The 27,745-nt window shown below is 42.6% G+C and overlaps 1 protein-coding gene across 2 annotated transcripts in view; it reads left to right on the top strand.

The window, feature by feature from the left end:
- Positions 1 to 27,745, top strand: part of smarca2 (SWI/SNF related BAF chromatin remodeling complex subunit ATPase 2) — an 87,117-nt gene that overhangs the window by 50,416 nt on the left and 8,956 nt on the right. For both annotated transcript variants that reach the window (XM_080004441.1, XM_080004440.1), the window contains exons 22-30: positions 34 to 138; positions 3,113 to 3,199; positions 3,925 to 3,971; positions 4,913 to 5,079; positions 12,561 to 12,724; positions 14,455 to 14,682; positions 15,552 to 15,629; positions 19,744 to 19,962; positions 21,924 to 22,147. In XM_080004441.1, coding sequence (XP_079860567.1) covers positions 34 to 138; positions 3,113 to 3,199; positions 3,925 to 3,971; positions 4,913 to 5,079; positions 12,561 to 12,724; positions 14,455 to 14,682; positions 15,552 to 15,629; positions 19,744 to 19,962; positions 21,924 to 22,147 — 1,319 coding nt within the window. The remainder of the gene's footprint in view (positions 1 to 33; positions 139 to 3,112; positions 3,200 to 3,924; positions 3,972 to 4,912; positions 5,080 to 12,560; positions 12,725 to 14,454; positions 14,683 to 15,551; positions 15,630 to 19,743; positions 19,963 to 21,923; positions 22,148 to 27,745) is intronic.

Raw genomic sequence — 27,745 nt, 5'->3', positions numbered from 1 at the left:
GTCAGTGAATATTTGCTTTTTCAATTTGCGTAGGTGGAGTATGTCATCAAGTGTGACATGTCTGCCATCCAGAAGGTTCTGTACCGACATATGCAGAAAGGCATCCTGCTCACTGATGGCTCAGAGAAGGACAAAAAGGTTAGAAAACTGAGACATATACATTATGTGTTTGTATATGGGTGATTCCACCATTTGAGTGCCTTCTAGCCTTATCCTTTAGCACTCAGCCGCTGGACGGCTGTCCTGTCCCTCCTAAGCGTTCCTTTCTCCCCGTGGCTGGAAAGCACACACTTACGGTGAGAAAAGACACCATTTGCCCACCTCGGTGCCCGAATCACATGCCCCATTCCCCCACACCCTCCACCGTGAGAGTGCAGCAGGCTCCCGTTACAAACGTAACCCCTGCAAACCGACCGCGGATCACCGTTTGAACCCAATCATGAAATTTCCACCTGATCCTGGATCTGTTATTAAAATTCCAGACGCTGACCACACGTCAATCGGTGAGGTTTATTCGACCTAATCCGACCGATCTAATTTGGAATTTGATCTCAAAGACACATACTTTCACGTCTCCATTCACCCCCGGTACAGGAGGTACCTACGCCTTGTGCCTTTCAGGGGCGCTCCTGTTCGCTCTCTCTCTAGCCCCACGGGTCTTCATGAAATATGTAGAAGCGGCAATAGCACCACTACGCCAGCAGCAGGTGAGAGTGTACGGAGTGTATGGAGAACAGTATATTCGTTTCGAGCCAACACACCCCCGTCTCTTCTGGGCATGGAATTGAACTTGGTTTCTATGACTCTATATATATATATATATATATATATATATATATATATATAGCTCGGGCCATCAAGTCATGTGTGTCACAGTTCAGACCCGGACTGTCAGTGACGTCACTATTGTCTCAAACACTACCGGGCATGATGGCGTCAGCAGCCGCGGGCACTATCCCTCGGCACGCTGTGAGCCAGTGCCTTACCAAGGGTGGTATGCGACCAAGTGTTTCCACCCAGTGAAGGACAAGCACCGCAGGTCGACTGTGTCACCGAAGTGCGAGAGGGCCTCGTCAGTGTGGAGAAGTGCACGGCTCCTTCGTGCGGGATCCGCGCCGGGGAGCGTTTTGTATCGCTCCACCATTACCATGTGACCACAGGATGGGGAGCCGTCTACAATGGCGCAAAAGCCAACGGGCGGTGGGCTATAACATAGGCGAAACGCCACATAAACGTGTTAGAGCGGCACGCAGTGCTATTTGCACTTCAGCACTTCCTGCCAACCCTCAAGGGCCGACATGTTCTGATAAGGTCAGGCAGCACGTCGGCGATAGCGTACATCAATCGCCAAGGCGGGTTCCAGTCCCCCCCCCCTGGGTCAGATGGCGAACCATTACTGCTGTATGCAGAGCAGAACCTCCTTTACCTCCGGACGGCCCACATCCCTGACTGCCTCAACCATGGGGCGGACCTGTTGTCCAGGGGGAACCCCTGGTCGGCAGACCACCCCGAGTCGATGGTTGAGATCTGGAGGTGGTCCGACTGGGTGGAGATGGACCTGTTTCCATTGCAGGAAACAACCAGCCACCGTTGAGTGTGGACACATTGGCCCACCCGAGGCCGGAGGCGCTGCTCTACGCTTTTCCCCCTGTGGCACGCATTTAGCCGGTGCTGGACAGGGTGCGGGAGGAAAACCTGGTGCTGCAGCTGGTGGCTCCTTATGGGCTCAGCCACCCATCGTTTGCCGATCTTTGTGATATGAGTGTTTGCTGAGGGGAAAGCGGCAGCTTCATTAAAGGTCTATCTGGCAGCTATTTCTGCATGTCATGTGAGCTTTGACAGCTTAACACTTGATCTGACGATCAGTCCCATGAGTAATAGATTTGGTCCCTCCTCAGGGAACCGTGGCTGCCTACGCAACCTATGCCGAGATGAGACTGTGTGATCCTGGGCTGATTTTCTACTTGCCAACAGGTTTTAGGAGATTGTCGAGCCCGAGTCCCAGATCGTAGGAAAATCATAGTGCGCTCCCTTGAGCGATGATTGTGTGATATGAACTGCTCAGGATGCAATCCGAGCTGAGCGCTCGGCGACACCCGCAACATATCAAGCATGTTAAATATCTGTTTATGTCGGGATCGAGTCGGAGTGATGCAACAAGCTGCAGCCAATGAGAGCAGACACAGTGTGACGGGGGAAGGGGGGAGTCGAGAAGCAGCGATGGGAGTGCCCAGAGCAGCAGCCAGTCTGCAATATAGTTTTTATTGGAATTCTTCCCCCACATTGTATCGCGTAATTTCCGGTGTTAGTTCTCGCATGTCTTTTCGTGACAAAACGTAGTTTAGAGTCCCTGCAAACTCGTCTGGGATTCCTCCTGGTGACAGATCTTGTAATGTGTGACCCCCTGTCGCCGATCAGTCATGTAGGGTGAAAGCCACGAAGACGTCAAGATTCCCGATCACAGGACAGAAAGTTGTGTAGTGTGAACAGTACAACGATCTGACCACTTTGAAAGTTGTGCAGTGTGTCTGTGGCAATAGATGTTTTCTAAGTGTTATCGATAGTTTTTTTTACTGTCAGCTGTTTATCTGAAACTTGAAGGTTGTTGTAACTTGCATGTAGGTTGTTGTAACTTGCATGTAGCTTGTTGTAACTTGCATGTAGCTTGTTGTAACTTGCATGTAGCTTGTTGTAACTTGCATGTAGCTTGTTGTAACTTGCATGTAGCTTGCTGTAACTTGCATGTAGCTTGCTGTAACTTGCATGTAGCTTGTTGTAATTTGCATGTAGCTTGTTGTAACTTGCATGTAGCTTGTTGTAACTTGCATGTAGCTTGTTGTAACTTGCAGGTAGCTTGTTGTAACTTGCATGCAGGTTGTTGTAACTTGCATGCAGGTTGTTGTAACTTGTATATAGGTTGTTGTATAAGACACTTTACTTAAGTATAACAACTATTTAACCTTTACTTTAAGTGTATATTTGTACATTTAATATCAGCGGGACACCAATCGAGGAATCACCCATATAAACAGTAAATATCTATGTCTGCTGTCCTTCTTAGGCATGTAGAATGAGTTCTTCTTTTTAATATAATTTGTTGTGAATTCAACAGGGTAAAGGAGGCGCGAAGACCCTGATGAACACAATCATGCAGTTGAAGAAGATCTGCAACCATCCATATATGTTTCAACATATCGAGGTGGGCCGACCGCTCATACCGTTGATATCATCCATACAATTGATAGTTGATATGATGGATGCCGTTGAAAGTTCATAGAGTTATATCATTAATTTTTTTCACTTTCACTAGAACTGTCTTGTGTCAATACTGTGAATTCTGACAAGATGTTTCAAATGAATTTGTTGCTGCTGAAAGCAGATAGCCTGGCCAGCCAGCTTGATTGATTCGGTTTATTTCATTTGTTTTAGTTTTGTATACAGTAAGTGGATGTGAACTGACATTATATAATAAGGCAGTACATTAATTCAGCACACACACAGGATTGTGCAGTCTCCTTTAACAAACTCGCAAACCCATTTCAATACTTTTCGGGTATTTTGATACTCGTGAATGAAGAATAACAATTACCAAGTCTAGTGACCTGGATGGCAGCCATGTTGTCTTGGTGCCAGAAGTAGTGTTTTTGTTTGTTAAACTGTGTTCCGGGAAAAAAAGATCTGAAAAGTTCTGAAGTGGAACAATTGTGGTGGAATGCGGCATTTAAAAATGTTTTGTAAAACCGAATCCACCTGCTGGTAATCACCGTGTAGCTCCGTTCTTTTTCCAAATCACACATAATTTAAGAATACAAAACAAGAAGCGTTTGAAGCGATTCCCTGTCTGCTTGATAGGGCACAAATTAAGATAATTGTCTTTGTGCCGCTATTATCACTGAGACAAGCTCTGGTTGTTCTCTCCTTTAGGAGTCTTTTGCTGAGCACCTGGGTTACCCGAACAGCATCATCAGTGGGTCAGTTTGACAAGCGTTTCTCCGTCTTTTGGGAAAAACAAGTGATTCATTTCCCCCTATTATTGTCTGTATGAACCCATACACAGTATCTAACATTGTAGTACAGAGGTAAGCAAAACCCCTTATGTCATAACAAATGCACCGTGCCTCTGGCGGCTTAAAGTGCCTGCGTGCGAGGTATGCAAGATGAGATAACATTTATAGATAAGGCATATAACTGTAGGTACTGTAAGTGCAGGGCAGTCAAGAAAGAGACAAATTGAAATGACGCCCACATTTCAAAGTACTACATATTCAGACCCATTAAACCAGAGAGGTAGCGGTGGAAGGAAAACTGCCAACGGGAGTCCTCCGCATCCAGCCAGGCAGCGTGTTGATAGTCCTTCTTTCTTATCCATCACATAGTTTCATGCAGTTGTTCCCATAAATTGTCGTAAAAATGTATGTTAGAAAATACTGTTCATTTGTAATACGGGGGGAGAAATCTCTGCACACACACACACACACACACACACACACACACACACACACACACACACACACACACACACACACACACACACAAACACGTGGTATAAACTGTTATATAAGGAACTACCGTCTTGCTTCACAAAAACAAATGTTTTTATCAGACTCTGTGGATTCTGTTAACAACAGATAACGAAACCAAGAGCTCCACAGTAAATATCTTTCAGGTCAATTTAATATTTCAGGTGGTATTGAAGGGGGAATAAAACATTTATTTTGGAAAACTGTGCAGCGAGTTGGAGACAACTTATTTAATAAGTTACAGTATCCGTAACTCGCTGCATTTTCCATCTATTATTACTCAGTCGTGGCCCAAAAGCAACATATCTGCATCAGGATAGAAACACTTCAGACAGAGTTTATTTTGTCAGGAGACTCAGTAATTGATCGATTATCTCCTCGTTTCCGCCCAGTCATGATCTGTATCGAGCCTCGGGGAAATTTGAGCTGCTGGACCGCATCCTGCCCAAGCTGCACGCCACCGGGCACCGAGTGCTGCTCTTCTGCCAGATGACCACCCTGATGACCATCATGGAGGACTACTTCGCCTACCGCAACTTCCTCTACCTGCGTCTGGACGGTGAGCGTTCCGATCAATCCAGTTGGTGAACCATCAGATTAGACGAGGGGGCCCCGGGTGCCCAATTCTCAATAAGTAAGCATCTCATAATACTGTAGATCTCATGAATGCATTTACAACCAAAGTTCTTGGCATTGAACTCGACGGCGACGTTAAATTTGTTTCATTTCGCGTTTTTAATATGAATAATCGCCAATTGTGCCTCTATTAATGGTATTTGGAGTAAAATGATGGTTCAGCCTGTACCAAAGCATTATGTAATTGTGCTGCCGTTTGTCATAACTTACCAAGATTTAATACACCTTCATTGTTTGATAACACCTGGATTTTAAAATAAATTCTTAAATGCGTTACATAATTGTTGCCACATTTCGCAGTAACCTATTACATAATGCAATGGTTATTATTGTTATAGCCTATAGTTATTTCATATTAAACATAAAAAAAAATGCTGCAACCCCTGTATATGTAATAACTACAGCATTATGTAATAGGTTAGTATACGATGCAGCAAGTTATATGTTACAAAATGCAAGTGTTATTACATACAGTAGTAAAGGCCAAATTTGTTACATTTTGGCAGTTATTTCACATTGCAGTGTTAGAAAATAATGATTTTTTTATAAGCCTACTCCCAGTTTGGGAAACATCTTTCAATTAGTGGTTCTGTCTGAGTAAATTATGTGAACGTCGCTGGCAGTGCCACGTTTTTGAGGAGCTTATTGAGCAGCGGACATGTGAGACGCTGACTCACAACACAACCCGTTTATATTTATTGAACCTTAGACGCCGCAAGAATGAACCAAACGGAACAGAGAGCCGCTTGACATCAGAGGAAAGCGGGAGTTTCCGTTTGGGTTTTTAAAAAGTCCTGTGTGGACAGTCTTCTTCAACGGTTGTCATGTTATGTCACTGTTGGGTAAAGGTCATGAAAGGTAAAAAGCACATTTCACAGAGAGCCTTTGATCCAAAGCAGCTCTCCTCAGAGATGAAGCGCAGACAGATCTTCACTGTGTATACAGAGGTCTGTGTTTGAGAAATAAAATAGCCTCGCAAACATGCCACACGTAACCGCTCAATTTGACTGTCGAGAGAGAAAACAACAGAGGGCAAGAAATGAAAAAAGCACACAGCTCTTTCTGCGTCTTGCCGCCAAATGATGATTTCTTCTGCCCACAATTCAACTTCATGGCTTCTGCTTGTCGCCAATGAACAGAAGTTTTAATGGAGGCTGTACCTGTGTACCCTCTTCATGATCATCCCTAAGCCTAAAGCCAGCCCTTAGCCTAAAACGTACCGAAATTCATGTAGCACTGTTTAGTGGGGTTTCTCTGCGACACATTTTGAAATTAGTGTGCAGAAAGATAAGATGAAACGTTATTAATCCCTGTGGGAGGTGTCACAGCAGCTGGACAGTGCACGTTAAGAAAGGATAAAAAGTACGATGGAGATCAAAAAAACAACATGAAAGATAATATAACATACGTACACATATATCCACAGAGTTAACATTGCAGTATTGCCGAACTTTTCTATATATCCAGCATGTTGCAACACATCTGCTGAAAATATCCACAGATTGTCTATCATGGCGACTCGACCAGATGTGTCCGCCCACGTTCACTGTTTGGGAGCCTGTCTCAAAAGCACCTCCTCTTCATAAGATACACTACTAAGTGTGCTCTCTGCTCTCAGTGGTTCTGATTCTGGTTCTTGTGTGGTGGTTGAACGAGCACTCACATGTCCTTTTCACTCAATTATTACATGGGGTTATAGTTACACTCATGTTTCTTCACTGTGGTAATTATTAATCGTCAGGAGGATGGGTGCTTCACTTGGCCGCAGTCAGCAGTGTGTGTGGGTTCTGAAATGAAAGAGACCGGGCCTCTGACTTTCAAAGCCCAGGTCCTCAAAATGAGTTAAAGGTTTACTGTGTTTTTTTTAATAGAGCTCTGTACCTTCTCCTGCTGGATAGAGTTCTTTATGTTTTTCTGGTGGATAGAGTTCTGTACCTTCTCCTGTTGGATATAGTTCTGTAACTTCTCATGGTGTATAGAGTACTGTACCTCCTCCAGCCGGATAGTGTTCTGTACCTTCTACTGATGGATAGAGTTCTGTACCTTCTCCTGATGGACAGAGTTCTTTAACTTTTCATGCTGGATATAGTTCTGTATGTTTTTCTGCTGGATTGAGTTCTTTAACTTTTCATGCTGGATATAGTTCTGTATGTTTTTCTGCTGGATTGAGTTCTGTACCTTCTCCTTTTGGATACAGTTCTGTATGTTTTTCTGCTGTATGGAGTTCTGTACCTTATGCCGCAGGATAGAGTTTTGTACCTTTTCCTGTTGGAGAGAGTTCTGTACCTTCTCCTGGTGTATAGAGTTCTGTACCTTCTCCTGGTGGATAGAGTTCTGTACCTTCTCCTGGTGGATAGAGTTCTGTACCTTCTCCTGGTGGATAGAGTTCTGTACCTTCTCCTGTTGGATATAGTTCTGTAACTTCTCCTGATGGACAGAGTTCCTTAACTTCCCCTGCTGGATAGAGTTGTTAAACCTTCCCTGCTGGATAGAGTTCTTTAACTTTTCATGCTGGATATAGTTCTGTATGTTTTCTGCTGGATTGAGTTCTGTACCTTCTCCTTTTGGATACAGTTCTGTATGTTTTTCTGCTGTATGGAGTTCTGTACCTTATGCCGCAGGATAGAGTTTTGTACCTTTTCCTGTTGGAGAGAGTTCTGTACCTTCTCCTGGTGTATAGAGTTCTGTACCTTCTCCTGGTGGATAGAGTTCTGTACCTTCTCCTGGTGGATAGAGTTCTGTACCTTCTCCTGGTGGATAGAGTTCTGTACCTTCTCCTGGTGGATAGAGTTCTGTACCTTCTCCTGGTGGATAGAGTTCTTTAACCTTTCCTGCTGGATAGAGGTCCTTAACCTTTCCTGCTGGATAGAGTTCTGTAACTTTTCCTAGTGGATAGAGTTCTTTAACCTTTCCTGCTGGATAGAGTTCTTCACCTTTTCCTGCGGGATAGAGTTCTTTAACCTTCTCCTGATGGATACAGTTCTTTAACCTTCTCCTGATGGATAGAGTTCTTTAACCTTTCCTGCTGGATAGAGTTCTTTAACCTTTCCTGCTGGATAGAGTTCTTCACCTTTTCCTGCGGGATAGAGTTCTGTACCTTCTCCTGATGGATAGAGTTCTTTAACCTTCTCCTGATGGATAGAGTTCTTTAACCTTCCCTGCTGGATAGAGTTCTTGAACTTTCCCTGCTGGATAGAGTTCTGTATGTTTTTCTGCTGGATAGAGTTCTGTATGTTTTTCTGCTGGATAGAGTTGTGTACCTTCTCCTGCTGGAGAGAGTTGTGTACCTTTTCCTGCTGGATAGAGTTCTTTAACTTTTCCTGCTGGATAGAGTTCTTTAACTTTTCCTGCTGGATAGGGTTCCTTAACCTTTCCTGCTGGATAGAGTTCTGTACCTTTTCCTGCTGGATAGAGTTCTTTAATTTTTCCTGCTGGATAGAGTTATTTAACTTATCCTGCTGGATAGAGTTCTTTAACCTTTCATGCTGGATAGAGTTCTTTAACCTTTCATGCTGGATAGAGTTTTGTATGTTTTCTTCTGTATTGAGTTCTGTACCTTCTCCTTTTGGATATAGTTCTGTATGTTTTTCTGCTGGATGGAGTTCTCTACCTTATGCCGCAGAATAGAGTTTTGTACCTTCTCCTGGTGTATAGAGTTCTGTACCTTCTCCTGGTGTATAGAGTTCTTTAACCTTTCCTTCTCGATAGAGTTCTGTACCTTTTCCTCGTGGATAGAGTTCTTTAACCTTTCCTGCTGGATAGAGTTCTTCACCTTTTCCTGCTGGATAGAGTTCTTCAACTTTTCCTGCTGGATAGGGTTCCTTAACCTTTCCTGCTGGACCGAATTCTGTACCTTTCCTGCTGGATAGAGTTCTGTACCTTTCCTACTGGATAGAGTTCTTTAACCTTTCCTGCTGGATAGAGTTCTTCAACTTTTCTTGCTGGATAGAGTTCTGTACCTTCTCCTGGTGGATAGAATTCTGTACCTTCTCCTGGTGGATAGAGTTCTGTACCTTCTCCTGGTGGATAGAGTTCTGTACCTTCTCCTGGTGGATAGAGTTCTGTACCTTCTCCTGGTGGATAGAGTTCTTTAACCTTTCCTGCTGGATAGAGTTCCTTAACCTTTCCTGCTGGATAGAGTTCCTTAACCTTTTCCTAGTGGATAGAGTTCTTTAACCTTTCCTGCTGGATAGAGTTCTTCACCTTTTCCTGCGGGATAGAGTTCTGTACCTTCTCCTGATGGATAGAGTTCTTTATCCTTCCCTGCTGGATAGAGTTCTTTAACTTTTCCTGCTGGATAGGGTTGCTTAACCTTTCTTACTGGATAGAGTTCTTTAACCTTTCCTGTTGGATAGAGTTCTGTACCTTCTCCTGGTGGATAGAGTTCTGTACCTTCTCCAGGTGGATAGAGTTTTGTACCTTCTCCTGGTGTATAGAGGTTCTGTACCTTTTCCTGCTGGATAGAGTTCTTTAACCTTTCCTGCTGGATAGAGTTCTTCAACTTTTCTTGCTGGATAGAGTTGTGTACCTTTTCCTGCTGGATAGGGTTCCTTAACCTTTCCTGCTGGATCGAGTTCTGTACCTTTCCTGCTGGATCGAGTTCTGTACCTTTCCTGCTGGATAGCGTTCTTTAACTTTTCCTACTGGATAGAGTTCTTTGACTTTTCCTGCTGGATGGAGTTATTTAACTTTCACTGTTGGATAGAGTTCTTTAACTTTCCCTGCTGGATGGAGTTCTTTAACGTTCTCTGCTGATTGGAGTTCTTTAACTTTCCCTGCTGGATAGAGTTCTTTAACTTTCCCTGCTGGATAGAGTTCTTTAACTTTCCCTGTTGGATGGAGTGCTGTACCTTCTCCTGCTGGATAGAGTTCTTCAACCTTCCCTGCCTTTACCTTTCCTGCTGGATACAGTTCTTTAACTTTTCCAACTGGATAGAGTTCTGTACCTTCTCCTATTGAACGCTGTCCTGACAGACAAGCGGCAGAAAATGTTTTTGTCTCCGCATGTGTGAACTCATGAAATGAATGAGCAGAGGTTCTGACTTTAAATCTTTCTTGACTGGTGAAGCAAAGCAAAATCAACATGGTTAGTATGTCTACATTTCCAGAAGGAATACAATTTGGGAGACATTGTTCCATCAAGTGGTCCATTTGGGAGCATCTTAAAATAAAACACAGCTGTCGCTGCTGCTGCTGCTGCTCTTCTTCTCGGTTCTTTCTGAAAACCTTTCTAAAATGGTGTGGATTTGGCTCAGAATGGCCTTTTGCTTTGGGTTGTTTGGATGTCAAACTGTGAATGGGATAAAGAAGGAAATTGTGGTTGCTTAAAGTCTACATTTCACTTGAGTTGCAGATATCTTTCCACAGACATTTTATCTGCATAAACTAAAAGTTTTTCCATTTCTGTTACAGCTACTGAATTAAACATTATTGGGAGCAGTTGCTCAGGAGGCAGAACGGGTCGCCTAGTAATCCGAAGGTTTACTCCTCCTGCCGTAGTGTCCTTGAACAAGACACTAAACCCGTAATCTCGCTTGATGGCTGTGTCCATCGGTGTATGAGTAGTTGTAATTTGCTTTGGACAAAAGTGTCTGCTAAATTATAATGTGTTTAATGTTAAAAAATAAAAAGATGTATTGAAAAACGAGCATAACCTTGTCCTTGCATCATCATGAAGTATGTGAGGAAGATGGCATAATCTGAGGAGGACTGAGCATTCAAGGTTTACAGGATGTGGCAGACACAGCATCTTTCCCATATAATGTATGTATTTGCAAATATACTTGCTCTTGGCAAGTCCATTCAATTTTTTTGAATAGGACATTTCTTACAAGCGCAGCTGAACTTGCTTCATTTGAAAAGAACATTGATGATGGAAATGCATGGTCTAATATATTTATTGGAAATAACTCTTTCATTGTTAAATCCATTTTCCTTTTCTGGTATTACTCTCTGCAGCAGCTTCTCTGGGCAGTCACAGTCCTTATTCCTCTCCAAAGAGCCGTCGGTTTTTAACCACACAGTTTGAAGTGCGACCACGGTACATTTCATTTACCTTGAACCTTTATTCTTCTTCGTTTACAGCTGTGTTAATCAAGGACTGTGCGTCGCTGCAGTATGCCGTTCACCTCAGCAAGTCTCAGAATTGCATTCAAAACTTCAGATTTTTTTTTCCGCTACTTTCACCACTGCTTACGCTTGTCTTCACGCTAGGATAGTCAAATTATTTTCTCGGACACCCATTAGCCATCCTCTGATCCGTTGATTTGTACTGTATATTTTTTGGTGGGGGCAATGCTGGGGATATTCCTTCATCGGAGTGTGCTGTTTTTTTGTGGAATGTTAAACAATATCGACAGCTTACTGACCCAGAACCAGTTACGCTGATGGGGGGGGGGTGTTGAGGAAATTAGGAAACGGAGAAAAAGTAAATGCATCTTCAATAAAACACACTGGTTTTATTTGCTCTGTCTGGAGAAAACATGGCTCTGATCGCGCAGTGGAGCAGCTGAGTGGAGACCGCTGCAGAGCAGGAACAGCTGCTCCACTGCTCTGATGGCGCCGCGGAGATCGCCTCTTGAAAAAAATTTCCGCCGCCTTTTCACGGCCCGCTGAGGAATGCCCCACGGCCTGGCACCGGTCCGCCGCCCGGCGGTTGGGAACCTCTGCTCTGGTATTTTACATTCTGAAAGGCTACATTCTAAAGGATTAAAATCAAAGCCTGGCATCTTCCCCGTGTGAGAACCTCCTCACCTTGGCCCAAATTCTAGTCACAATACATAATCCTCACATCAAAGTCTACAAAGTGTCCATAAAAACAGATCTTAGATGAAATCTGGGATGTGTTAACTGCTCAGCATAATTAAGGCTTTCTGTGGTGAGAAAGATTAAAAGTGGCCAGCAGCGGCTGACAGTGTGTAGGCTCAACTAATTAGGACAATGTGTCGAGGCCTCCAGCAGAGATTACGATCCCAATCTGTTGCTATTTACCCGCTCGTGAAACAGTGGAAGTCATCAGAATCGGGTTTTTGTCCCCTCGTAATCCGCCCCCCCGCCGCCCGTTTTGCCGCGCGCGTGTTGGTGCACGTCGTGGCGCCGAGAAGCTTGAAGAGGAAGCGTCGCTCAACCGTCGGAGGAAAGGGTTAGGAGAGAGATTAAAGTTGTACAATTCTGTAATGTCAACCCTGACCCATCTGTAATCAGAGCGGCTGTGTGGTCGTTTCGGTCGGCCTCTGGAAAAAAATATGCATCTCTGAATTTTCCTGGGCTCGGAGACAATATTATTCCTCCGGATCAATATGCTTAGGAACAGAGCTGTCCAACAAGGACATTGCACGCGGTAGCTTGAAAGTATTTTCTGACATGACGTGGGGCGACTCGGCCTGTCACACTCAATCATTACAGGAACGACCAAGTCTGAAGACCGCGCGGATCTGCTCAAGAAATTCAACGAGAAGGGCTCCCAGTTCTTCATCTTCCTGCTCAGCACGAGAGCCGGCGGCCTGGGCCTGAACCTGCAGGCCGCCGACACGGTCATCATCTTCGACAGCGACTGGAACCCCCATCAGGTCAGTCGGCCTTTGGGGGGACGGGGGGGTTTTGCGATCAAGAGGCGAAGAGAAGAGTGTTTTTATATCTGTGTTTGAAAGAAGAAGAAGAAGAAACAGTCTTTATTCATCACGCAACACACCACACTATAACACATGCTTGCACACACACACACATGCACATGCTTTGATGGTGGCCGGTGAAATGGATTCTTTGCTTTTGACCCATCCTTTCTGCTTTTGCTTTGCTCTTCGCGAACTGTCACCGACCCCATTGATGAATTTTAGAACAGAATAAATTTATCCATCTATAACTGCTATCCAGAGGCTTACGCGGAGTTTTAAATTTGTGTCTAACGAGCTAACACATAAATAATAAAATAAAATAAATAAATAAATAATAATAAAAAAATACCGGACCTCTATTGAACCACTTAAAAAAACGAAAAGCTTCTGCAGTGGTGATTTTCGACCGCTCTCAGAAAGTTAGTTTGCAGAGACTGTCATTTAAAGGCTTATGAAACCCAAAGCGAGCTGTGGCTCAGCCCATTCCCGCACTGTTATGTTTGGCACCCCCGAGAGGCCTGTAAATAGGATTGTCGACCAGATAATGGATTAGGACAGGAGAGTGCTGAGACTCGGCCAGGATGTGGCAAGTCCCTCGCTGCAGGAAAACCTCCAGTGGAGTCTCCTAATATAAGAACATTTTTGGTTATATTGCATAAGATGCCTTTAATGTTCAATATAGATGTACAATACAAATATTGGTATTGGATATGGGCCCAAAACCAGGCTGAAATACGGTGTCGGAGTACAGAAATCTAATTGTGAGAGCCATGTCAAAGATGTTACATATTAGAGAAACATGTTTTTCGGTTATTTTGACACAAAAGCACGTTAGAAGTCTGTAATGGAGAAAAGGAATTTGATTTCAGACACTATGTTGCGATGGTTTAACTCTAGTATACCTCTGTCATACTGCTCTGTACAGGCAGTGGATTGTATCTATGGGTGAGTTTTGACTGTTAAATAGGGTGAGTTGAGGGCAAATAGCTTTGAAAGCAACATTAGATACCCTTTAAAAAGCTTTGTTTAAATTAATATTCATTGTAACTAAATATCAAACAACAGTAGCCTGTCAGATTTACTCACAACAAATTCCCTTCTGTCTTCCCTGTTCATCAAATTTAACGGGGACACCCTCAAGATGACACATAGCCAGGAATGAGCGAGTGAGGGCAAATAAGAATCATTACGTTTTCATATACAAGGAGTTTGTTGTGGTTAGAATTGGTGCATTACTCTACAGAAAATTGGCAGAAACCAGCTTAACAGTCTGGTAAAGTAAAATAGCCAAATCCACAAATATAGTCAAAGGTACAAAAATATACAGAATGTACAAAAAGCGACTATGCACACGATAAGGAAAGATAATTGTCAATATCTATGGCTATGTGGCTGTATGGGTGCTAATATGGCAGTGGGTATATAATATAAATATGGATGGATATACATCATGAATACATACTGTTTATGTATAATAATTCGGGCATGGATAACAGCGGATGAGTAGGTGTAAGTTGATATAAAATGCCTCCAACCATGATTGTATCATTAATCGGACGACACTTAATGTCTAGGACTTAGGCTAGGCTTATTTGTTTTGGAAATTGGGCATAGAGTAGGGCAGAGTATTGGTACGTCCCTGACATCAAGGTGATGGATCCTGTGCGCTCTTCCCCGGACCCCAGGACCTCCAGGCACAGGACCGCGCCCACCGCATCGGGCAGAAGAACGAGGTGCGCGTGCTGCGCCTGTGCACCGTCAACAGCGTGGAGGAGAAGATCCTGGCGGCCGCCAAGTACAAGCTCAACGTGGACCAGAAGGTGATCCAGGCCGGCATGTTTGACCAGAAGTCCTCCAGCCACGAGCGCCGTGTCTTCCTCCAGGCCATCCTGGAGCACGAGGAGCAGAATGAGGTGAGAGAGAGAGAGAGATTTTTTTGATTTTTAAAGCATCTTTATTTGAACATTTCCTCTAGTTCACAGTTGCAGACAATACAACAAACACACTTTGTTCACTAACAGAGTCCTACACGTTCAAAACAGACTGGAAGCACAGGTCGTCCTCTACCGGGGGGGGGAGGGGAGAGAGAGAGAGAGAGAGAGATTTACCATTTGACTTTTTGCAAGGTACTTCGATTTTTTCCGCTCCCTCCTGATGTCAATGGCATATAATGTTGATGGATGGATTATTCATCCCAAGAGAGAAATTGCAGTGTCAGCAACAGCTTACTTAAAAAAAATAGGGGATAATAATCATAAAGCAATGGAATAGAAAATAACAATATATGGAAAAACAGTACACAGTAAAATAATATTTTATAAACATATAATATGTGTATTATTGGTTTAGCATATATTGTCATATTATGACTAAATATGCTAAACCAATAATACACAACTATGATATGACCCCAAAAAATAACAGAAGATTAACCATAAATTAAACTAGAGGTGACAAAAGATTTTAGAGAAAAAATAATGAAAGAATGAAATAACATGATATTGACATTACATACGAAAGATGGATCTAAACGTCATGGATGCTGGTTTTGATCACACAAAACCAGCATCCATGACGTTGGGTCGGCGATGTCGCTGAGGGGACCTTCAGAAGCAGTGCACCCTTTTTTTTTTTTCCAAGAAATCTCATTTATTTGGTTGGAATTGTTTAAAATCACATTGGTTAGAAGGTCAAGCGCGCTGAGCCGTTCGAGTCACAGATGCGCTTAAGCGGTTCTGGCGACTGAAGTACGTCTTTTGTGTATTTCTCTGCGGGACTTCAGGAGGAGGACGAGGTGCCTGATGATGAAACCCTGAACCAGATGATCGCTCGCAGTGAGGATGAGTTTGAGCTCTTTATGGTAAGAAAACTCCTCGTGATCTTGTGTAGCATGTGAAATATTGTGTAAAACATTCATTCAATGTGAAATTTGTAAAAACTACAAACAGAAGTAGGCCAAAACTATTAAATCGCAAAACTATTTTGCCCATGTTTTGCCCTGAACTTGGTCCCTCGTCAGCATAAGTGTGCAGAAAGTAATTTGTTTGAATTTTAACGATTATTAATCAATTCATTAATTAAACCAATTAATTTGCTTTATTAGCTGCTTAAAATCATGAAACAGAGTTGGAAAATAAATTGTGGAAAATAAAATAATATTGATGACCTGCTGGAATTTCTCTTATTATTTTTACAGTTACAATTACGGTGGGAATTAAGGATGATTTGAACGTCCATCCCTGCTCATAAACCATTCTAGCAAAACAAACGGCCCGGCCAATTTGTAACCCATGTAGAGAGAAGGAAATTCCTTGTTATGTTGAGGTTAAAGTAACTGGAGTTAATTTATGGTAATTACCATTTAAGCAACAACAATAACATCAGAAAATAGCTTAAGTGCAATAAAACCCGGGTTTCGAAGTTGACCTCGACTGAAGGAATGAACGTTGAGGTTTGTTTACGCAAAGAAATACATAACGACTGATGTTTCAAAAGGGGCATAGAAATGCGGCTGTGACTGTTCTACGCAGGGAGGCGAGAGGAAGAGGATCCATCGCCGTCGTGAAACCATTTTCGATGCGCCTTTTTAAGGTCCCGTATCCTCCATTCCGCGAAGTGTTGTTCCAGGCAGGACACTTACAACTGATTGATTAAAGCACGTCTCTTCCATTAGAGCCGCAGCTAAACATTACCCAGAACCGCGTGGCACCGGGGCCGGCCCTGCCTCTCCTTCTGCCGCTGTTGAAAACAGCAGCTAAACTTATTACTCGCAACACATTGGTGACGTACGGCGAGGCCTTTCGTGGGGGGGGGGGGGGCCGAGCAGCATCTCGGCGATTGTAGCTTTTAAAAAGAAAATTGACTCAAATAAAATGAAAAATACTGTGATTGCAGCTTGAGATCTGACCTCCCCGCCATGCTTCATTTAAGGATGCTCTGGCCTTTACCGGGAAAAGTAAGGCTTCCCTTTTTAACATTTTTTTGGGCAGTTCTTTTTTTTACAATAGAGAGCGACAGGAAATTGGGGATATAGGTAGAGAGAGACACGCAGCGAATGGCAGGCGGGATTGGAACCCGGGTCGCTGCAGGGGTTTTTGCCTATATGGCACACGCGCTTATCCGGTTGAGCCACCGGGATTCCTTTTTGTGTTCAGGCGTTGCTTATTCATTATAGCATTCCATCTTGTTTTCCAGTCAACGAGGCTCCGTTTTTGTATTCATTGCCCACGATATCAACAACCGAAACCTAATAGTAAGGCAGCGCTCCTCCTCACATAGCGTTTAGTCCGTGCAGGACAACAGCGGGACACCTCTGTGATGGAAATATGTGCAAGCAGGGAGGCTAGGCTGTTTGACTTCTTGTTGTTTGTTTGTTGTTGTGGTTTCAAAACGACACAAATATGTGAAGAACGGCATGTCGGACCTTCACGCTGGAAAAACGACCAGTGATGTCTCGATTGAAGAGTTCCTCGTTTCCACACGTTGCTCCGAAGCTGGAAAAAGCTGGACGGAGGGAAACAGGGGCGGGTGTACGTCCGGTGCCAAGGGAACAGGGTTTTTTTTGTGTTTTGTTTTTTTTTTGCTGCTAAAGGAGAAGGTGAACCACACTGAGGAGTCGTACGTTTCATGAGGAACCTCCATCGGCGCGTCTGAGATCTCCAACAGAGACAACAGAAGGGACAGATGGAGAAATTTAATTGACACTTTCTTTCTGTGGAAAAAGCGGGTGGAAGTTTCTTGTAGATCAATTAGATAACACCCACTATGTCATTCGTAAATACAAGGGCAGGGTTAAAAAAAAACCAAGATTTTTGAATGGATTGAAATCTCAATAACTTGTCTCGGAGTCATGCAAACATTTTCCTCTTCAATGAATTTCCACCATCATCACAATTGAATTGAAATATTGAATTTCTGTATTAGACTCAATTTTTTCCGCGAAATACGTATTTAAGTATATTGCCGTCAAAACTGAAGTTAAACTGATGCTAAATGTTGATACCAATTTCATTTCGTATGAAGTGTCAATACGTCAATATAGTATGAATGCACAGTAGTAGTATCTTATCGTGAGCCATCTCATCAATGTCAGATTGAATCAATATCGATGTTGAATCAAATTGTGAATCCTGCCCTATACCCAGCCTGGAAGTCTTGACATTTCCAAACTGAACTTTCTCAAAAATACATACAAACAAAATCCATGTTTCTGCCTTTCTCCCCTCTCCTCTCTTTTGGTCTGTTAACTGATGAGTGGATTGGCTCCTTGCATGAATGCTTCCACCATTAGCCTTGGATTTACCCTTTTTAAAAAAAATTATTTCCCCTCCATGGATTAAGTGGGAATAATGTGCAGCCAGCCGGAGGTTATGGCAAACTAACTCTGACAGGGTGATCAGGTCCTGAATCACTCTGAAGGGGGTTAGTTTGCCATAATGCCCAGCTGGCTGCACATTATCCTGCTTAATATAAAAATATAATAATATATATTAAGATGGAATATTGATTTGAAAATTATTTTATAACTAGTATGCTTAATTTTACAATTCGTATGTCTATTTTATAACTAGTATGCTTAGTTTGACAACTAGTATGTCTATTTTATAACTAGTATGCATAGTTTTACAACTAGTATGTCTATTTTATAACTAGTATGCTTAGTTTCACAACTAGTATGCCTATTTTACAACTAGCACTGTTAGTTTTACAAGTATGTCTATTTTATAACTAGCACTGTTAGCTTTACAACTAGTATGCCTATTTTATAACCAGAACCTTTAGTTTAAAAACTAGTATGTCTATTTTATAACTAGTACCCTTACTTTTACAACTAGTATCTATTTTTTATAACTAGTACCCTTAGTTGTACAACTAGTACTGTATGTCCATTTTATGAGTACCCTTAGTTTTTAAAACTTGTATGCTTAGTTTTACAACTGGTATGCTTACTTTTACAACTAGTATATCTATTTTATAACTAGTATGCTTACTTTTACAACTAGTACCCTTTGTCTTTCAACTTGTATGTCTGTTCTATAACTAGTACCCTTAGTTTTACAACTAGTATGTCTATTTTATAACTAGTACCTTAGTTTTACAGTTAGTAGGCCTTTTTTATAACTAGTACCCCCAGTTTATCAACTTGTATGTCTATTTTAAAACTAGTACCCTTAGTTTTACAACTAGTGCTATATGTCTATTTTATAACAAGTACCCTTAGTTGTTATAACTTGTATGCTTAGTTTTACAACTAGTATGCTTACTTTTACAACTAGTATATCTATTTTATAACTAGTATGCTTAATTTTACAACTAGTACCCTTTGTCTTTCAACTAGTATGTCTATTCTATAACTAGTCCCCTTATTTTTACAACTAGTATGTCTATTTTATAACTAGTACCTTAGTTTTACAGTTAGTAGGCCTTTTTTATAACTAGTACCCCCAGTTTATCAACTTGTATGTCTATTTTAAAACTAGTACCCTTAGTTTTACAACTAGTGCTATATGTCTATTTTATAACAAGTACCCTTAGTTGTTATAACTTGTATGCTTAGTTTTACAACTAGTATGCTTACTTTTACAACTAGTATATCTATTTTATAACTAGTATGCTTAATTTTACAACTAGTACCCTTTGTCTTTCAACTAGTATGTCTATTCTATAACTAGTCCCCTTATTTTTACAACTAGTATGTCTATTTTATAACTAGTACCTTAGTTTTACAGTTAGTAGGCCTTTTTTATAACTAGTACCCCCAGTTTATCAACTTGTATGTCTATTTTCAAACTAGTACCCTTAGTTTTACAGGGGATACAAGGGATGTGAATCCAGGCGGAGAAGTGGTTGTCCATGGCAACGCTCATTATTCAGAAATAACAGACCGCTGACCGTCCCTTTTGACCAATCAGAATCAAGTATTCCACACAGACGCGTAATAATAAAGCTTTATCTTCTCTTCTCTTATTGTCCAGCGCATGGACATGGACCGCCGCCGCGAGGATGCCAGGAATCCCAAGCGTAAGCCGCGTCTGATGGAGGAGGACGAGCTCCCGTCCTGGATCATCAAGGACGACGCCGAGGTGGAGCGGCTGACGTACGAGGAAGAGGAGGAGAAGATGTTCGGCCGCGGCTCGCGCTGCCGCCGGGACGTTGACTACAGCGACGCGCTCACCGAGAAGCAGTGGCTGCGGGTGAGGGATGGAAAGTTACGGAAAGTTTTGGAGAGCAAGGCAAAGGGTTTTTGGTCGGGCAGTCGGACTAAGAACCCAACTCCAGCTGGGCTGATTTATTCCCACTCATCCGTTTTGTTTCCTCAGTGTTTAATTAAAGGGGACCTATACGTTCCTTTTCACCAAGTTGATGTAGGTCTCTGAGGTCCCCAAAACATGTTTTTAAAGTTTGTTTTTTTGCTGAAAATACCACTCAGACGATGCATTCCAGCCATTCTAACACCCGTCCAATCCACCCTGTCTGAAAACGGGCTGTTTCAGTGGGAGGAGCCTCCCTCCCGACGCCCCTGGTTATGTCAGCCAATGGGGTTTGAGCACAAGTTCCGTAGTTCTAAGTTCCGGTTCTGTAAACTTTCACTGATTTGGCCTGATCAGTCCACTAAAATTTGTTTCTGAACAAATTTGAGGTGAGAAATAGGCAATCCAGTTGCTGAATCTTAGATGCCTCATCACTCATATTGGATCCACAAGACATCATTTAAAAAGGTAGTTCCGACTTCCGCCGCGGTGTCCGAAGCAGCGCGGGCGGAGCTTGGAGCATTGGCAAGACACGGTGGGGCTCAGGGCTCACATTTCATTCAATTACGGACACGTCAGAAAATAAAATAAAACGTAACGAAACAAGTTCGGCAGCACAGTAACCTAACGTGGACACACACACACACACAGAAAGAAAAACATAGCAAACACTTACATTTATGTCGTCTGCAGTTTTGTCACGGACAGTTGTTATTAATTCCTCAGGTGTGATTCGGGCGACTCCTTGAAAATAAAAAGAAAGCCCCCCCCCCCCCCCCCTCACTTGTCTTTATCATAATGAAAACAGTCCAGCACTCAATTCGGACCCCCCCGTGTCACTTCCTCCGAAAACGAATTTGTATTGAAAACAAAAAGAATCAAGTCATTTGTTTGGTAGGGGTTTTGGAGTCTTGCGCCGAGGCTTTTTTCTTTCTCATCTGGTGGCGGTGAAAGCAACAATCTATTATTCTAATATTTGGCCGTCTCAGCATCTCCTGCCCACAGCGGTGTCCTACACAGCCCAGTTTCCTGGGAATTAACATTGTTTTTTACAACGCTGCACCACATTAATATTTCAGCTCCAACGTTGCAACATCTAATGAGCTTTTTGGCTGTTATTACCATCGTGTTTATTTTATAAAACACCCACAGTTCCTGTGTTGAACAAAAGATTTTGTAGCTAAAGAGTATATCCAAGGTTCTTAACTTGTCTTTGGGGTGCTTGAAGAGCTTGAATTTTGACCTTGGAAATGGAATACCTTAAAAAATTGCCTCTTTGGTGAAGTGCTTGAAAAGTCCTTGCAAGAAACATGATCATTGAAAACCTGTGATATTCCCCCTGGTTTTGTTATTCAAATCGTCAAGCAAAAAAATCTTTCCAGAATCTTTTTTTTTTAATGACAGGGAAATATACATTTAGTCCAGCATGGTTGGAAACCATCGTTGGACACTTATAAAAGTAGATTAATAGATGTGATTAATAATAGATCTATCAATAAATAATAGACAGAGGCTGAGATTATACTAGATTTTAATGAATGAAGATGACTATATATGATGACTTTATTTGTTTTGCGTGAAGTCCTTTAAAATGAAACCTTTTTAATCTCATGAAAATGTGATTGGTACCATGCAATCATTTCTACTAAAAAACAAAGTATCGTGAGGCAGCCCGTGAAATACGGATAAAACACATTTGAGATTGAATTTGCGATGTTTATCGAATCGAAAAATCCAGCTTTCAATTAGAAATCCCTTCCTCAAACCGTAAATATCGGCGCCGCTGCGGCGGAGGAGACAATATGGCGTCTGGGAGCCTTATAAATCTGTCACGGAACATCTTTTATTAAATTCTTGTTTTACCGTCCAATAAACAAGGGTCGAGTTAACCCTTCCCGTTCCAGGCGATCGAGGACGGCAACCTGGAGGAGATGGAGGAGGAGATCCGTCTGAAGAAGCACAAGCGGAAGCGACGGCAGGACAAGGGCTCGTCCAGCAGGGAGGACGGCGGGTCCAAGGCCAAGAAGAGACGGGGACGCCCGCCGGCCGAGAAGATGTCTCCCAACCCCCCGAAACTCACCAAGCAGATGCACACCATCGTGGACACGGTCATCAACTACAGAGACGGGTGAGGCAGTGTTGAGGTTTTCACAAGGTTTTCACAGCAGTGCTTATTCGGTCGTGTCAAGGGTCATTGGATTTGATCAGCATTAGAACACCGACCCCGTTTTGATGAGGTTTAGCCTCTGCGATCCCAAATCTGAGATCAGAATTTTATTGTTGGATATGATTTAGTGTCTATGCTCTGGTTAGGGAGACGACCAAACAGTCATCATTGTACATCCTCCAATGCTAATGTCTTTTAAAATGAATGAATGGAACCTCTTGAAGGGCCCCTGACCCCATGTTGAGAACCACTGATCTAAAAAGACTGTGTAACGCTATGTTGCTCACGTGAAAATTCATACAATTTATCAAGTCATTAAATTTACTGAAATATTCAATGATCATTTATGATCATTAGATCGATAGATAAAGAGATAGATAGATAGATAGCAAGTTATTTCATGAAAATTGGAAAGAATGGCAATATGCAATAAACCTACAAATTAACAATAAATGTTAAACAATGAAAAAACTAGACAACTAAACAAGAACAAATTGTGAGTCTACAACAAATGGATTATGCTATATGATAAAACCGAGTATAAAAATGCAGGAGTCAAAAAGCAGAGTGTGAAAGTGTCTTATGGGCCTTCTTCCCCCAACTGAAAATCCAACGAAAATCCCAACCACAACAAAGGAAACTTTTTATTTGGCGGCAGCTCAGCTCTCCCAGTTGCGAAAGGGTAATAAGAATTTTGCAGCTTGTCATAATACATGTAATTAATATGGCACCGAGGGACTGCCACCAAGCTTTTTCCCCCAAAACTGCCTTTATTTATATTCACGCCTCCGTACCTGCCAAGAGGCGGGCTCCATGTTTAGTTTAGCTGAGGCCAAGCGTTAGGTCATTAATCTGTTGTCAATCGACTGCATACCGCAGACTAAATGATGATATTGTCAGTATGCAAAACTCTACGTCAACTCTGGTCGTCTGTGCACTGTATCAAAATGCACGTTTTGTGTTCCTGCTCCTGAAAAGTGTTCTGGTTGCCTGTTCTGGTGGAGTCCTTCCAGGAATCTGCTACCTGCTTTTCCATGACTCAAATTCTTTCCTTTCGCTGCGGATCCAATTTTCTTCCCAGACCATCTCAGTCGCAGCTCCCATCTCCCCCCGCGCTAGATTTAGGATTTTCCACAGCAGGGATCCCGGACATTCCGTGGAAGCGGAGGCTGTTCCCGCCGTAAAGGGGGATAGAAAACCCTGAATGGATGCGAGTGGTTTGGAAGGCAACGAAAACGCCCGAGCCGACAGGGACACACAGACGCTCTGATGAAGCCTAATCTCCCCCGGCGAACCGGATAACTGCCTCGGCCTGCCCGGCGCTCTTAAAAGCATAAAGGTGAAATTTTCAATAAACGTAAGATGATCAAACAGGACAAATGGGATTGTCAACGTTGAGGATATCTCACGCACGGAGCAGATTGTTTTGAAATCACTGATTGATTCCCGAGCCATTATGAGAAGCCCCTTCTCCGGGCCTTTATGGTTGCATTTCAATTCATCCCTGGCTCTTTCACGGAAACGACCAAATGTTGCTGTTCCCAAAGGCCACCTTTGCTACGACAACAGGATGAAGGGTATTGTACCCCATACATCGAATGTGTAAAAGCCAATTTTCTTCCAACCGGCCATGTTTGTCAGAAGTGGATCCAACCACCTGCGACATTCTCCAATCCTGGAGGGGCCTCGCACCGGTGTGATTGCTTGATTTCCAAGTCATTTGAAATCAATAGACATCGAAGAAAAAGCTTTTCACAACGGCCCTCCAGATGCAATCTAAAGCTCAAAATGACATTGTTCAGTTGTCGAAAACTGTTCAACTTCAACACCGCGTTGTTTTGGGGCCGGCACTCGTCACCGAAAAAACCCTAAACCCTGCATGGGGGATGGCACAATGACTCTGTGGTCTGTCAGTAGAATATAGTTAGTTTATAAAGATAGAGAACAGAGTTCAGAGCCCTTTGTGTTGGGAGAAGTGGTTGTATTGAATTTTTGTTTCCTGTAGGGATGTAATTTTATTTATTTCAATTTTTTGGTTTTCAATATCCCAAAATACAAAAAATAAATAAATAAAAATGACCAATGATTGAAATTATTTTGAATGATTAATGAGCTTGACCTTCCTGCCATAGCACTAGTGAAACCTACAGTGTAGATGATTTAATGCCCGTTCATTGCTGTTTATGTGTTTATTTACCAACATTTATCAAATCATGAATAGAATTGACTCTCTCAATGATTTATTTGATATTCATAATAATAATCATCTTAGTTTGTCCTTTTTTCTGATTTCATACATGTATTAGAAGATCACTTGATTGTCAATTTAGACCTGTCACTATTTTCATTAAAGCGGCATTAAACAAAATGAAACAAAATTACGATTGATGTAAACAAACTCAGACCTTTTGCAGCATGTCCCTCGCGCTCTGTTCCAACAAATGAATTTTACTTCTTCCTACAGATGCCAGAAGGCAACAGAAAGCACATGTAGTATCTGTAGATTGGCGAGGTGATTCTCAGGCCTGATACAGCTTTAGGTTTCTGTTTGGGACAGTGCTGTGCAGATGCTACCAAGCCCAAATCAATAATGGTTTTCAAATCAATAGGTGTTATTTTGGCATATCTATTTACCTACCTATCTATCTAGTACATACCTACCTATAGCACCTACCTACCTATCTATAGTACCCATCTATCTATAGTACCTACCTACCTACTTAAAGTACCTACCTACCTACTTAAAGTACCTACATACATAGAGTACCCATCTATCTATAGTACCTATCTACCTATAGCACCTACCTACCTATAGTACTTACCTACCTACCTATAGTACCATCTATCTATAGTATCTACCTACCTACTTAAAGTACCTACATACCTATAGTACCATCTATCTATAGTACTTACTGTATCTACCTATAGCAACTATCTACCTATAGTGCCCATCTATCTATAGTACCTACCTACATGCCTATAGTGCACATCTCTCTATAGTGCTTATCTACCTATAGTACCTAACTACCTATGGGACCTGCCTATAGTACCGACCTACCTTCCTACCTGCCTATAGTAATCACTCATCTATAGTATCTACCCACCTACCTAACTACTAATAGTACCAACATAGCGTACCTAACTACCTGTAGTACCCTACCTACCTACCCTCCTTGTTTGCCACTTATGTCTGCAGTATGCTACATAGAAGTTCCTTCATTGAACCACACCGAGCACGGTTGTTCAAAATACCCAATACGAAGTGAAGTCAAGCCGATACGTCCCAGCCTGAGCGAGCAACCATCCGTGTGAACCGTCGCCCGGAGAAGATGGTGGAGCTGCCGGGGACCCGGTGAACAGTTCACGCCGGGGCCACACTTGAAATCAAACCGTTGTGTCCCTTCACTTATTTGTTGTTGTGAGGGTTGAGTTGCTGACAGAGAGCACGCACGACCCTTGGCCAGACCGCTTTCCATTTAGCGGGACACTCACTGAGCATCGCAGCGTCTTTCAAATTGATGCAAATTGAGGCACCGGTTGACCCGACAGATGAATACAATTGTCTGGAAAAAAGAAAAAGAGTGAGGATGATGGTAATTGTGACTCGGGATGCCAAAGAGCCGTAATAACTACAGAACAACTTGGTGCTTTAGCAAATGACCCTGCATGAGGAAGTGCAGCGTATTTCTTCTGGGTGCGAGTACCAGAGGGGCTTTAGAGTCGCTTTTTATTTTCCATCCAGAAAACCTAATGGATACGGACGTCAGAGACGGGGGAATTACATAAAAAACAAAGGAAAAATAATTAAAATTGTAATGTCTCAAGCCTTGTTTCACACCTCAGATGCTCAGTAAAGTTTATTCATTTAGCAAACACGACAGAAGTGACCTCAAGGACCAGACTTGAACTTTACTTAAACGTGGGGAAATAAAGCCTCACTTGAAGAATTTTAGAGTTTTAGAAGTCAACTTCTTCCACTGCTGCAGCCCACGCATGCATGCGCTTGGAATTTCAAGTCGAAATATATTCTCACGAGTATGCGTTTGCGCTCGGCAAATTTCTGCATTCTTACTTTTTGAGGGGTGCACTCAGAAATGTAGATACTTTATATTTGCTATATTTGTTTTCACACAGCGATCAGCAGTGGAAGCTAAGGCCACGGCGGAGAAACTGATAAACCCAAGTCATCTGATCATTGAGATCATGTAATAATAATGCTAATGTTATGATAATAGCATCTAACATATTGTGATTATAATTACATATTGTGATTAGCTCTGAACGCCACATTACGACAACGCAGGGTTCAGCCTGAACAGGGATTCAGAGAAAGATTAAGATTGATTTTGTTTCCTTATTTTCCCACTTGTTTGGAATATGAAAAAACGTGACCATAACGAAGAGAACTGGAGTGGAGTGGAGTGGAGTGGAGTGGAGTGGAGTGGAGTGGAGTGGAGTGGAGAACAGACAGCGGCGCGCCGAGTGCGCCACGGCGGTTTTCGCGCCAGTTTTCCTGTGTTTTTATTTTAGATGTATTTATATTCGTCAATTTCCTACTTGTATGAAAGAAAAATTCTAAACCCCACTGAGGGACTGTTCTGCTCCGCCTTGGATCGCTGCGTAACGGAGAGGGAGAGATCTCTGGTCCGCATCCCCGTGTCTCCAAATAAAAACAGGGTGTGTTTTTGTTTTACATGTTTTCCTCCGTGTCCTAATTCCTCAGACACTCAGGCTCCGCCCCCTCTAGCCCCCCCCCCGCTCAACTCTGCATGTCTCTGGTGATGGAGGACCATCAATAGAGTGTGACACTGATTACCGAAAGATTAAAAAAAACAAAAAAAAAAATGCAGCTGTTCTACTGAGGTGTTAATCTTTCTTCAGTTGGCACATTGCCCCCGATTAATAATCGGCACTGAAATTTAACAGCCAAATGTAATTTCACGCCCAGGAACCAACATTGATCCCTGTAGCTGTAAGGTTTCTATGCCCTGCACTCTTTCTCTGCTCTGAGTTGATTTGTGTTCATTAAGTTGCATTAACGGTATTAACATTACAGCACTTGGCTCTGAGCTCAAGCTTCACTGATAGCACAGGATTTTCCATCTTGAGTCAAAACCGATATTAAATCTAGACCAAATCCACGTCAGAAGAAAAACGAATCAACAAAACGATTTCAACGACATTAATAGCGACCAGCCATTTGATTGAGTCTAATGTGTGGAAGCAAATGACCAGATTGGAATACGTCCACGCGTCCTTTCTTCGTTTCACCTTGAGGTTTGAGCCGGAGCCGCAGCTCATTAACGCAAGAACAGCGTCGCCGTCGAGGGACGGCTCGCCTCCCAGCTCCTCAAAGTCAACGTCTGGCCAATGACGAACCTCCTACGCACCGCCTCGGGTAACGCGATGGTGCGTCGATGCGATCTGGCGCTCAGCCAACGCCGCTGTGACATTGAATTGGAAAGGCGAGGCCGGTGATCTTATAATGGCAGCAAATTTCATTACGATTTTTATTATTTATTTATTTATTTTTTTTCCTCTCCAACTCAACTCAACAAT

The sequence above is a fragment of the Zeus faber genome (assembly GCF_960531495.2).
Source record: "Zeus faber genome assembly, chromosome: 7".
Lineage (NCBI taxonomy): Eukaryota > Metazoa > Chordata > Actinopteri > Zeiformes > Zeidae > Zeus > Zeus faber.
The sequence above is the reverse complement of the archived record's forward strand: the minus strand, read 5'-3'. Positions and strand labels throughout refer to the sequence as shown.